The 13,714-nt window shown below is 52.2% G+C and overlaps 1 protein-coding gene across 5 annotated transcripts in view; it reads left to right on the forward strand.

Moving 5' to 3' along the window:
- Positions 1 to 13,714, forward strand: part of OSBP2 (oxysterol binding protein 2) — a 136,631-nt gene that overhangs the window by 55,743 nt on the left and 67,174 nt on the right. Inside the window, exon 1 of one of the 5 annotated variants that reach the window (XM_063350748.1) lies at positions 11,670 to 11,907. The exons of 3 other annotated variants lie outside the window; for them this stretch is intronic. In XM_063350748.1, the coding sequence (XP_063206818.1) occupies positions 11,784 to 11,907 (124 nt within the window). In that variant the 5' untranslated portion in view covers positions 11,670 to 11,783. Of the gene's footprint in view, positions 1 to 11,669; positions 11,908 to 12,034; positions 12,129 to 13,714 lie in introns of those variants that run through there. One more of the 5 variants, XM_063350749.1, reaches the window with a different exon arrangement.

Raw genomic sequence — 13,714 nt, forward strand, 5'->3', positions numbered from 1 at the left:
TCCCGGTCCATGTGGAGGGCTTACAGGCCAGGCTATGCGCCGTGGGGCTGTGGGAAGCGTTGTTTAAGCCGAGAGGCTCGTGACTTCCAGTGGGGCTGTTGTCACTCCTCGTTTTTGTGGCGGTGCTGGATTAAGCAGGGTCTGCCCCAGCTGGGAGCCCTCGCGCTGCCGTCCCAGCACAGCCAGGCGTGACGGTGTGGTGCGACGATGGGAGCTGCCTGTGGCACCCGTACCTGCCTCTGGGGCAGCACCAGCCCGTCTCCGGTTCAGGCCCCTTGGGGCAAAGTCCTCGCTGGAAATGGGCTGGATAAACGTGCCATTGGGGAGTTTAATTTCCACAGTTCGGTGACTCCCAGTCCCATCTGACCTTCCTGCTCCTTATTGTGCCTGTACTAATGCAGTGTTCCTGGGTTAACCCTTGTGATGCTGGTGACCACTCAGAAACAGGCTCAGCTGCCCGCTAAGACTTTCATCTCGCTTCCGAGGAGGCTTTGGGCGCTCCTGATCTGGGCTAGCATCTTGGCTCATACTTTATGGTCACTGGAGAGAAATAGGCATTGCCAGAGGTGATGGAAGGAGCCTCTGTTCATCTTGGGATGGTCCTTGGCTTTTCCAGCTGTAAAGAGACCATGTGTGTGGCTGGTTGATGGTTACACATCTTGCTTTCCGCTGCCTGAAGCAGGGCTGGTAGGTCCCATCCTTTGTCCGTTCTCAGTGGGTCTGGCTGGGCTCTGTGCAGGCTGTATGGAGCCAGTGGTCAGGAGGAACATCACCTCGGCCAGACCTGTCCAAACCCGTGGCTGCTAATCGGTCACTGTTTCTAATTAGTGCCCATTAGCAGTTAAATATTGACAGCTAAACCTGAGTTTAGCCAGTAGTTTGTATTTTGTTGGAGTCACAGGTGAAGTCAATTTTGTTTCCTAGAGCTGCGTGGTAAAATTCCTTTTGTGGTACAGTGGCTGCTTCTGATGGACATGGGGGCGAGAAGGTGGAGAACTGAGGTCTCCACTTGAGTAGAGGCGTGGTGGGACCTGGCAGCAGAGCCAGAAAGGACCTTCTGATGGTTTCTGACAAGCCACTGAGAAATCTGCAGAATAAGTATCAAGGAAGTGATTAAAATCATAGAATTGCAGAATGTGCTGGGTCGGAAGGGACCTCTAAAGGCCATCTAGTCCAACCCCCTGCAGTGAGCAGGGACATCTTCAGCTAGATCAGGTTGCTCAGAGCCTCATCCAGCCTGGCCTTGAACGTCTCCAGGGATGGGGCCTCCAGCCCCTCTCTGGGCAACCTGGGCCAGTGTCTCACCACCCTCAGTGTAAAGAACTTCTTCCTAATGTCTGATCTAAACCCACCCTGCTCTAGTTTAAACCATTGCCCCTCGTCCTATGGCTACATGTCCTTGCAAACAGAAAGAAAATTAAAAGCAATTCATCAAACTGCAAGAGGGAAATATTTTTTTTTTGCTTTTTTTCCACCACTGCTACAAATTCAGGTCCCCTCAAAGGTCTTGGGTTGGAAATTTAGTGGAAGAACAGCATCAACCGCAAGGTTATCGATGAGAAGTGCTCAGAGGAGACCAGAGATGGCAGTACCTGTGGCGGAGAGGGTTTTCCAGCCAGTCTTGGCCACTGACCAGAGTTGGTGCTGGTGTTCATGGTGCCACTTTTACCCAGTGTGTTTATATGCGTCAGCTTCCCCTGTGTGTGGGAAGGGGAATCCGAGAAAACAAGGAACCCCAAGGGTTGAAATATAAACAGATTTAGTAGAATAAGATGAGATAATTGACATTAATAACACTAAAGAACCACTATTGATCCCAATACCAATATAAAATAGACAAGGATTATACTCAGCCCGTTCCATCAGCAGAAGCCGTGCGCTCCCCGCAGGGACAGCCAACGTGGGACCCTGCGAGCGCTGCGGCTTCGGGAGGAAGGGAAGGGCTCAGGGCTCCGGCACCGGGGCAAGGAGTTCTCGGGATGGCAGCCAGCAAGGGAGAGAGAGAGAGAGAACTTCTCAGCAAACTTCCTAAATGATATTGAATGTGCCGTTCATGGTATGGAATAACCCCGTTGGCAGCTTGGGTCGAGTGCCCGGGTCTCGCTCCTCCTCGTCCCTGCACCTGGCGAGCTGGAAAACACCGAGACGTTGAAACCCGCACCACAGGGCTGGCTGTAAAGTAAATATTTTCACCAACTCAGACACGAGAGTCTTCTAAAAGTGCATTTTTCCCAAGCATTAGAAGAGAAATTAGTCCTGTGTCGCTCAAACCAGGACAACAGGGTCATTCGATAATGAAGCCGGGTTGCCGAAGGCTGAGAGCCATCGTCTTTAACGCTGGCCTTGGCTGGGGGTTGCCCCAGGTTCTCCACTGCTTGCCTGGTCCCCGGGATGCCGATGTCCCGTCCTGCCCCTCGGCGGTTTCCAGCGCAGGGAGCTGGGGGACGTCGCCCTGCAGCTGGTGGGAACCGACGCAACGGGGGAAAGGATTTTACCTGAAGCAGCCTTACTAAACCAGAAGAGTCGGAGGGCTGATACTCAGTGAAAATGTGCTTTCCCGTTTTTTTTTGGTTGCTCTGGCTTCGAAGAGCCGGCTGGAACAACTGGGGAGCTGCCGGCTGCAGAATTCTCCCGCTCGGCCTCATCCCTTAGTCTTCATTTTTTCCAAGCATTGTTTGGGACTTCATTTTAGTGTTCCTGAGGCTTGGCGATGCACCGCTGTGGTAAATAATTGCAAATGAGGTAAAAAGAGACATTGCGCTGCTACGTCATTAAAAAATTACAGGGTACGTGTAGGTCTGTATTGAGCAGGGGGCAGATTTCTGAAGGCAAAACAAAAAAAAAAAAAGGTCAATGACAGGGGTTTTATTCTGTGTTTTTCTGGCCGGTAGCAACGTGTGTTTTCCTGAAACTGAGATTTAGGAGCACAGAGCAATAAATGTTTGCTCAAACCTTCAGAGTTCTATTAAACCTGAATGTTCTTGGTTTCGCTATCACGCGTGGGCCAAGTTGTTTAAAAGCAAAACTCTGCTTTGAATGCAAATTATGGTTTTATTTTGATTTGTTTTTTTTTCTCGGCGAGTGGGTGGTAGTTTGATGCTGTAGTGAAAGGTGGGGGTGACTGCTGTGTTCCCGGAGCGGCTTGCTTCTTGATGTCAAATTTAAAATTACTATGGAAAAAAAAATATTCTGACATATTCCTAAAAACTAGTAACTAATCTCATGTGCCGTTGCTGAGTGCTGGTGCGTGTGGGGCAGCGCAACCGCGTGTCGTCCAAAATCCTGCAGATTTTGGAAAATGTATCGTATCAAGCCAAAATCACAGAATCACAGAACGACAAGGGTGGGAAGGGCCCTCTGGAGATCACCCAGTCCAGCCCCGGCCAGAGCAGGGTCACCCACAGCAGGTGGCACAGGAATGCCTCCAGGCGGGGTTGGAATGTCTCCAGAGACGGAGACTCCACCACCTCTCTGGGCAGCCTGTGCCAGGGCTCTGCCACCCTCACAGCAAAGAAGTTCCTCCTCATGTTGGGATGGAACTTCCCATGGTCAAGTTTGTGCCCGTTACCCCTTGTCCTGTCCCCGGGCACCACTGAGAAGAGCCTGGCCCCATCCTCCTGACACCCACCCTGGAAGTATTTATAAGCATTGATAAGATCCCCCCTCAGTCGTCTTTTTTCCAGACTGAAGAGACCCAAATCCCTCAGCCTTTCTTCACAAGAGAGGTGTTCCTGTCCCCTCAGCATCTTGGTAGCCCTTTGCTGTCCCCTCTCCAGCAGTTCCCTGTCCTTCTGGAACCGGGGAGCCCAGAACTGGACCCAGCACTCCAGGTGCGGCCTCCCCAGGGCAGAGCAGAGGGGGAGGATGACCTCCCTCCACCTGCTGGCCACGCTCTTCTTGATGCCCCCCAGGATGCCATTGGCCTCCTTGGCCACCAGGGCCCATTGCTGGCTCATGGGCATCCTGTTGTCCCCCAGGACTCCCAGGTCTCTTCCCACAGAGCTGCCCTCCAGCAGGTCACCCCCAACGTGTCCTGGTGCGGGGGGTTGTTCCTCCCCAGGTGCAGCACCCTCCACTCGCCCTTGTTGAATTTCCCCAGGTTTCTCTCCGCCCAACTCTCCAGCCTGGCCAGGTCTCTCTGGATGGTGGCAGGGCCTTCTGGGGTGTCAGCCACCTCCGCCCCCAGCTCTGTGTCATCAGTGAACCTGCTGAGGGTGCGCTCTGTCCCTTCATCCAGGGCACTGATGAATGTATTGAACAGGACCGGGCCCAGCACTGACCCCCGGGGAACACCACTTGTTCAACCAGACAAATTTTTGTTAGGTTTCGCAGCGTGGAGGACAAATGGCAATGCCAGGGCTCAAACTTGGTGTCCTTTTGTTATCATTTCTGTGGATTTTTGGGTAGCCGTTCCTTGCACGGTGAGCCCCTCTGTCGCTCGCTCGCTGCGTGACTCGTTGCTGCGTCCCTTGAGGGGAGCAATGCAAAGAACAAACTCCAGCCAACCAAAGAGAAATACAGACAAGTTGTGTATCAAATGTGCTTTTTTTAACAGTTTATGGTGCCTAACGAAGGATGCTGGGACCTACAGTGCCCAAGAGCAGCCTCGGCCGAGCTGTCCGTGAGCAGAACCCTCAGCCTGTTAACGACGGGCCCGCGTGTGTGTTAGCTCTTTCAGCTATTTAATCTAGAAAAAGGTTATTTTGATTATTCCATGTATTTCCATCTCGAGGGTGAATTGCATTGTCTTCATTAATCTAAGCTTTTCGTCGCATGCTGAACCCACCGTGGGATTCGGTGTAAACAAGGTGGAGCCCGTGGGTGGTTCCTCTCACTCCAGTAGCGCTTTTGGGGAGTGGGATGAAATAAAATTCCTTTTGCACGAGCAAAAAGTAAAGAAAAAGCCAATTGTTGGGCAAAGCCGGTGGAAAGCCGTCGGGGAGCTGTGTCTCCGGAGGGGACCTTTTCTGCGTGACCTTGGACAAGTTACGCCATTTTGCTCCTGGGCGTCCCCGGTTTGAGGTTTGCAGCCTTGCCGGGGAGGGGGGTGTGTGTGTGAGGTGGGGGTTAAACTGCTCTGGACTCACATGTGTGGATTTCCTGGGGATATCCAGAGGTTGAAATTCCTCTCAATTAGGAAAGAAGAATCCCCGCAGTAAGAACGGGCTGGGATTCTGCCGGCGGCGGGTGCTGGTGCGTCAGACGGAGCGGTGAGCGTGTCTTGTCCCAGGTGGCACTTTGTGTGTGTGGGGGGACGAGTTTCAGCTCTGGATTCTCCGATTCTGCTCCTGAACGGATGGGCTGTAGGAGACCAGGTCCGTGGGGCTGGGGGGGTTGGCTCCAGGGAGGTGTCCGCCAGGCAGGGACAGGCCAGGTCCCCACTGAAACGGGTGGCGGAGCTGAGGAACTGCTTGCGATTGAAGGGCTTTTAAGAATAAACTTGTAGCAAAATTAGTTCCTTGCAGAGAGAAGAGGAATGAGAAAGTCTAAAAGCCAGAGATGCGAAGATGTCGTTATGTTTTACTTTTTTTTTTAATTTACTTGTTAACCCTGACATAATCCTTCCTTTGCACACGACAAGAGGGAAGGTGATACCTGGTTGGCAGGATTAAAATGCCAACTGTGTTTTCCTTTCCAAAGTTTTGGGAGTTTTCTTGCTGCGTCGGCACGGTGTGAGCGGCTTTTCCTGCCAGGGAGGAGAGGAACGGAAGAGGTTTGGAAATCGGTGAGTGGTTGGATGTCATAGAATGGTCGAGGTTGGAAGGGACCTTTCAGATCATAGAATCATAGAATCATAGAATCATAGAATTGTTGAGGTTGGAAGGGACCTTTAAGATCATCGAGTCCAACCTTTAGCCTACCCTGACAAGAGCCACTTCTAAACCATGTCCCTAAGTGCCCCATCTACCCTTTTTTTAAACACCTCCAGGGATGGTGAATCCACCACCTCCCTGGGCAGCCTGTTCCAATGTTTAATAACCCTTTCAGTGAAAAAATATTTCCTAATATCCAATCTAAACCTCCCCTGACGTAACTTGAACCCGTTTCCCCTCGTCCTATCACTTGTCACCAGAGAGAAGAGGTCAGCCCCCATCTCTCTACAACCTCCTTTCAGGTAGTTGTAGAGGGTGATGAGGTCTCCCCTCAGCCTCCTCTTCTCCAGGCTAAACAACCCCAGCTCCCTCAGTCGTTCTTCATAAGGTTTGTCCTCCAGACCCCTCACCAGCTTTGTAGCCCTTCTCTGGACACGCTCCAACACCTCAATGTCCCTCTTGTAGCGAGGGGCCGCTACAAGGCCCACATCATCATGTCCCACCATCAACCCAACGCTGCCCAACCCACCGCTAACCCGTGTCCCTAATCAAGAAGGTGAAATTTAGTGAGACGGGTGTGAAGTACTGCGGGGGGGGGACGGGGAGGGAAATAATATTGGTTTTGGCTCTTTTAAGGCAGGTACTATATTTGACACACATTTTACTTCCCACTTGCGTAGCTGAATATGTGTGGTTTTTTGTGTGTTTTTTTTTAAGCATCGTATTTTAAAAAGACAGAAGGCATTTTGGAGGGTTGCGAGCAACACCCAGCAGCCTAGGAAGCGTGAAATAATCAATTTTTATTTCAAACCAAAAAAAAAAAAAAAAAAAAAAAAAAGGAAGCGGGTGACGGAGATGTGGCAGGGGTTCCCCATGGGCGGAAGGGTTTCGTGCCGAGGGAAGGTGGCCGGTTCTCCCTGGTGGCTGCAGGGGGCAGAGACAATCCCTGCAGCTGGGAGCGGGGAAATATCGTGGGTTGAGAATACTTTCCGCTTCCAGAACGCGCCGGTCCTCGGACTCCAGCGCCTGGGAGCAGCGTTCCTAAGAGGGTTTGAGGGGTGGGTGCCAGGGGTGCCCTGGGTGTTGCCTGGGTGGTTCTCGCCGTCCCCCCCAGCCCTGCTGTGCGTATTACAGACGCCTCGTGCCGTTACCTTCCCGAAAGGCTTTTCTTGGTAGGTTTTGCCGTTTCCTTGTAGTTGTATTAAACTTTACCTATTTGTTCCGTTTCTTTAGGGCTTGGCTCTATTCACGTGGCTGGTTTTTTGGTTTGGTGTGTTTGGTTTTTTTTTTTTTTTGCTTTGTTCTGGAATATTTGGGCATTTATGAAAAGGGTATTTCATTCCAGTATTGTATTATACAGTATATTATTATAGTTATTATAATTAGTACGTTATACTTAGTATATTGTACGGTATTCCGATGCAGGCAGAAGTCCCCGGGATTATTTTAAGGCGGTTTTGTCACGCTGCCTCCCGTGAGGTTTGCAGCGAGGACTTGGCACTCAGCGAGGACTTGGCGCTCGGCGAAGAGCCTGGCTTTGTGCGGCGGCTGTCGCTCCCGAAACCCGGATCTGCCCTGATGGGCTCAGGAGAAGGCCACTGAAAACGGGCTGGGTTTGGCCTTTTCCGTTAGGAACTTTTAAAAACCCGAACAGCTGATAGATTCAAAGCTTCTGTTTTCACCAAGCCCGTTCCGTGCCTCCCCGTGTGCCGGGGCAGGGCAGGCAGCTGGAGGCAGGGAGAGGAGGAGGAGGAGGAAGAGGAGGAGGAGGCATCTCCCGAGCGTGGAGAGGGGAAGGGAAGGGAAGGGAAGGGAAGAAATGAGGATATGGAGCCTGCGGAGAGCATCCCGGGGGAAGCACTGCCTTCGGTCGGAGCGTGACGGCTGCGATCTCCCCCCGCGCGTCCCCCCTGTGCGGAGCCGAGCCCCTCCTGAGCGCTGGATGAGGAAGAGGTGCTGCGGGAAACGCAGTACGTAGTTCTATAAACACGTAATAGAATGGGTGTTATGTGTGTGTATGTTATACTATGTATAGTATAATTAATTATAATAATAACTATTATACTATGTATAGTATAGTATAATATAATACATAATAAATAAAAGCAGAAGGTGGGCTGAGTTCAGCACGGGTCCCGACATTTTGGTGCTTCCCGAGCGCTGGGTTTTGTCGCTTGTGTTGTTGCGCCCCTTTCGGGGTGTGTAAAGGGCGCGCAAGTGTTTGTGAGAGACCTGGAAGTTGATTAAGACACTTGAACTAACGAAGAAGTCCCTGAAGCCGTGAATGCCCTGGCGAGCGAGCGCTCCTTCAGAGCGTCCCGGCCTGGGGCAGCCCTTCCTCCCTCCCACCGCACGCACGCCGCGGCTTTCTGCGGCTAAACCAGGGGGGAGTTATCGCCCCTGCCACAAATAAAGCGTTTCGCATCGATTTCCAATGGCTGAGCTGGGGTTGGAGTTGGTTTAGTACCACTAATGCTCTAATCTCCGGATTTTTAAAATTCATCTAGTGTTTTTATCCGTTGCGTTTGGAGATGGATGTGGCACAGCGATAAAGATGCTGGAAAATTAAGGACTAGGGATGCTTTAAAGATTAGTTGAGTAGTAATGATGAGAAAAGGAAATGTCGCGCTAAAGTGATCGGCCCTTGGGCTTCTGGTGGGTACGTCTGTTAGTGCTCGCACTCGGGGACGGGAAAACGGAAAACACTTGAAGCGTCTACACTTTATTTTAGAATTTCACCAAACTTGGACGGCGAAGTCAGACTAAACCCAAACTACGCTCATCGTCCTAACCGTCCTGCTTCCTTTGCTTCCGCACAAAGTATTTGGAAGGGAGAAGTTGCAAGGGAGGGTGTTATTTTTAAAATCCGATATATTTTTCTGGAAACGGAATGGTTTGATAGCGCCAGTAGAGCCGGAGATCCCGGGGGGGCGGCGCCTGTCCGTGGGGGTGCTGGCTGTGCCACGGGGAGGTGGATTTTCTCCTCCTGGCTCCCCTCATTCAGCATTGTTATCCCGGCCTGTTCCTGGCCCCCCCTCGGCAGCCCTGGGTGACCCCCCCATCCCTCCACTCACTCACCTACGGATTTTCTGTTGATCAGCAAGAAGTAACGTCGTGATTTGAGTATTTCTCATAGAAAGCACCTTGACCTAGAGCGACGCGGCAGGGAGCGCTTCCCGGGTGCCTTTTGCTCATCCTGGGACCAAGGTAACTCTTGTTTTTGAGAGGATTGAATGAAATTCAGGGATAAATCTGCAATCTGTTTTTAAATAGGGAACTTTAGGACTAATTCTCCAAGCGTTTAGATGAGTAACTGCAGGTGTGACTTAAATATTGGCAGGAGGAGGTTCATGGCAGCTGGCGGAAGAGACGCGGAGCTGGTTATAACGGTTTGTGAATGTTAGAGTGATCGAGAGGATTTTTGCTTTGCTTTCCGTGACCCTTCCTGGCAGTTAGTGCAATCGGAGTAAAGCTAAGTGGTGCTCACGCCACCGCTAGAAGGAGGAAGTTGTTTAGAAGAGCAAAGCAAAGAGTATGTTGGTGGAAAAAGCTTTTCCCTAGTGACTTACACAGCCATCCAGTGCGTTTTCCTGTGGTAAACTGAGGGGAGATCCCTGAGTTACAGGCCGTGGGTTTGTCTGGTGAGCGGGGAGACCTCCCCAGGGACGATGCAGGGAGCTGAACTCGATGATCCTTACGGGTCCCTTCTAACTTGAGGTACCCTACGATGCTATATTTGACCTGGACCCTGTATCAACGTTCCTACCCGGCAGGTTGGTAGCTCAGCCGTGCTTCCCCGGCCTGGTTGAGCTTCATCACCTTCATTCCTGGCCACAGCAAGCTTCTGCGAGGCTCAGGTGGTCGTCTCCATGGCCCGCTCCTCTTGCTGTCCTACCTTCCAAATCCAAGTGGAGGGTTTTTGCAGGTCACCATTTAACTCTTTCCTGCTGCCAGTCCTCAGCAGGCTGCGGGCTGGGCTTGAAGCCTGGGGGCAAAGCTGGCCCTAAGGAGGAAAAATCATAGAGTCATAGAATGGTTTGGGTTGGAAGGGACCTTAAAGGTCAACTCATTCCACCCCCTGCCCTGGGCAGGGACACCTCCCACCAGCCCAGGTTGCTCCAAGCCCCGGCCAACCTGGCCTTGAACCCCTCCAGGGATGGGGCAGCCACAGCTTCTCTGGGCAACCTGGGCCAGGGGCTCACCCCCCTCACAGCAAAGAATTGCTTCCTCACATCTCATCTCAATCTCCCCTCTTCAAGTGTAAAACCATTCCCTGTGATCCTGTGGCTCCCCTCCCTGCTCCAGAGTCCCTCCCCAGCTTTCCTGGAGCCCCTTTAGGGACTGGAAGGGGCTGGAAGGTCTCCCCGGAGCCTTCTCTTCTCCAGGCTGAACCCCCCCAGCTCTCTCAGCCTGTCCCCACAGCAGAGGGGCTCCAGCCCTCCCAGCAGCTCCGGGGCCTCCTCTGGCCCCGCTCCAACAGCTCCGTGTCCTTCTGCTGTCGGTGCCCCAGCGCTGGAGGCAGCACTGCAGGGGGGTCTCCCCCGAGCGGAGCAGAGGGGCAGAATCCCCCCCTCGCCCTGCTGCCCACGCTGCTGGGGATGCAGCCCGGGCTGCGGGGGGTTTCTGGGCTGCCAGCCCAAAATGTGTCAGTTGTGTCGGTCTGGGGTCACCTGCAGAGGCCCGGATTGGAGCCTGCTCCTGAAGGGATTGTAAACGGTCTGGTTTTCAGGGAAGCGGAGCGATTGTAGGAGATCAAAGCCCTGCGGATCATAGGCATGCACACGAGCTTTGGGTATTTGGATGCGGAAGATGAGTATATGAGGTATATCTATATGTGCGCGTGTACGTGTGTGTCTCTCTCGGTGTGTGTATATACATACACTGATGTATAGATGTATATACGTATTGGCTCTGATCTTAGTGTCAAAACACAGATCCTGGCTCCATCTGGTTCCTGGACGCGATAACAGAAATGGAAGTGCTCATTTGGAGCTGAATCCTGCCAAGGCCTTCCCCTCCAATTAAAAATCGCTGTTCTTGTGGGATTTCTGGGTTTTCCCCCTTGAAAAACTGCTGCTTCTTACCCAAAGCATGAGTATGTGCGCAAACAAGTTAATAAAATTTTTTTTGCATGCATGTGCGTTGCCAGAAGTAGTTTTCCCTGCCTTGCATGTGTAGTGTGGCCGTAGCTTGATTTTCTGGAATTTGTCCTTTTTCCACTCAGAATGCTTACAAAGTCCCTGCTTCTTTTTAAAAAAAAACGTATACACAGAGAGCGGTTTAAAAGATGGAATGTAAACCTTTCCTTCATTGCTATAGACGCCTTGCAATCCAGCTAAAGCGGGGGAAAATGATCAAGTGTAAACTATTAATATTTGTGAATAGTTGACAGTGGTCCGGTCTCCGGTTCCCCGAGCCGTGGTTGCGTGTTCGTTCATCCACGTCGCGCAGGAGCGTTTGGCTGCAGCTCCTCGTCTTACGTTGGATTGTGATTTATGCCGCATTTTTTGTGCCGGACTTGCTCGTTCCCCCGAGACGGGTAAAATATTAAAGGCTGGGAAAATCCAATCGTCCCGCGGCGGAGGGGCGAGAAAATGCACATCAGGAGGGGATGCGGCCGTGGAACCTCCGGGCTTTTTTTGGTTTGGGGGGATGCGGAACGCAGCTGCGTGAGTAAAATGCATAATGAAGTTTCTGGTAAAAATAAAGAAATTCTGATATATATTTTAAGCAAGCGTCCTAAAAATAACCTCCAGCAGCATTTAAAGGGACAAGCTTCCAAATATCATCCTCCCCCCTCTCCCAGAAGAGCATCCCTTTGGTTTTCGGAGTGACTATCCGGCGGCTGGTTCAGCATCGCTCCGGAGACAGCCCCGGCGAAGCCTCCCCTCGGCGGTGCCCGCTTTTGTCATTTTTATTTTTTTTTTTTCCCCCTGTTTTCGGGCAGGCTGGTGCCCGTTCCTGGCAGAGATGGAGTTAAGGGCTGCTCCGAGGTGCATGCTGGTAAGAGGGTGGTTTGGTGGTTGCTGGGCTGGGTGCCGTAGTGCTCTGCTGACAGCATGTGGGGAGAATTTATTATGTGAAACGTGGAACTGTAAGTGCAGCGACGCGGCCGCCTGGCTGACTGCTGAATAAGGACGTTTTCTTTTTTTTTTTTTTTTTTTTCCCTTCTTTTCCATCCTAAAGCTGACAGCCATGTGCGGTGCAGCCTCGGCGAGAGCGATCCCGCTGTGGGGATGAAGGGTAGGGGCTGCTGGGAGACGGGATCCCTCCGTTCCTTCTGCAACGCCGGCTGTCTCAATAAATTTCACCAGGGTTAGTGGCCTTCCCGGCGTCCTCGCGTCGCCGCCGACGCACCGCCCCGGCCCCGCGTGCGCCGCCTCCGCACCCGCGCGCTGCTTCTCCCCGCGGGCAGCCACGGAGGGGCTGCTGTAGCGAGGGCCCTTCCCGGGGTGGGGGAACGTCGAACCTTCCCCCCCACCACCTCGGGAGACAGAGAAATACCCAAAAAAGTCTCCGTGCGGGTCCGTCGGGGGCGTTTGCGGGGCAGCAGGGCAGCTTGCCTCTCGGGCATCACGTGCTCCGGCCTTGCTCGGCTGGGTTGGAGACGCATGCGAGTGTGCGGCACTTGCTCTTTCTGCTTTATCAGGGGTTTAAAAAAAAAATAAAAATGCAGGCGGTCACCCACGGTTCGGGTTTACTAAGTTCTGCTGCCGAGAAGGTTAAATTTTATGATAGTTGGTTCTTCTTGTGCGCTTTTAACATCAAAGAGAAGAATTGGTTTGTTCGTAACGGGTAAATTAGTTCCTGCTACAGTCTTTTCGGACCTGTTACTTGCTTTCAGTAAATCGGATGTGTTTTTTTAGTTATAAACCAGATTACTTTGCAATTAAGACAAAATGAGAGTGTTCCTGTGTTTGTACTGTAATCCACCCTGCCCGTGCTTTGCTCGGACGTATCGTGAGAGGCCGAGATGCTCTCCAGGACGGCCGAGGGGCGCGGAGCTCTAATTTCGCTATGATCCCATCTGTCATCGCTTATTCCAGGTGTTATTCCAGGTGTTTCCCATTCCGGTCCCAGGAGAGCTCGGCGCCGGGCACGCAGGTGCTGTGTCCCTTACCGGGCAAGGGATGCTCAGCCCGAATCCGTGCTGGTTTGGGGCAGAAATCCCTGTTTTGTGAGCAATACTGAGCAATTTTGGTGTGTTTTTTTCTGGGTGGCAGAACAGCTCTGCGAGGGGGGGGTCCCACCTCTCATTTCGGGCGACTTGCTTCATCGGTGGAGGGACCAAGCGCAGCCGGGCTTCCCACAGCAAAGGAAAGGGGTGACGGGGAGAAATGCGGATTTCTAGGATGCTCAGAACCTTCCATCCAGACCCGCCGAGGGCTTCTCTCATCCTGGGCACTGACAACGCGTTGCTTATTGTGCTTTATTTATATCGCTTCATATATATTGCTGCGGTGCCCAGAGTGTCCGTTCGTGGCTGGGAGCTGGTGGCACTGGGTGATGGACACCTGGGCTTCCTTGGTGGTCACGTCATTGTTGCTCCTTTGGTGTAGTTTGGGATAATTAATAGGTTTAAGGAAGGAAAAGGGGGGCAAATCCTACTAAAATTCATTGGGAATCAAGTCACTGTCTCCTCCTACAATAATTCGTTAGGAATCGCGTCGCTCTCTCCTGCGTTGGGGTTCGTCTCCCCTCACTCTGGGTGAGATCATGTTATAGCCAGTTTAAAAGCTGGAGCTGGTCTCTTGATCCAGGGTTGTCTTTGCCGTCAGTAGAGAGCCGGGCACCTCCTCCGGCTGTTTGCTTCTTCCCAAAATAGGTTGTCTCCAACCCTAAGGGAAGCCTGGGGGGGGACCTGCTCAGGTTTGGACTTTCCCTTCCTGGCTATCAAAGGT

This window comes from Chroicocephalus ridibundus, chromosome 13 (genome assembly GCF_963924245.1).
Source record: "Chroicocephalus ridibundus chromosome 13, bChrRid1.1, whole genome shotgun sequence".
NCBI classification, from domain to species: Eukaryota; Metazoa; Chordata; class Aves; order Charadriiformes; family Laridae; genus Chroicocephalus; species Chroicocephalus ridibundus.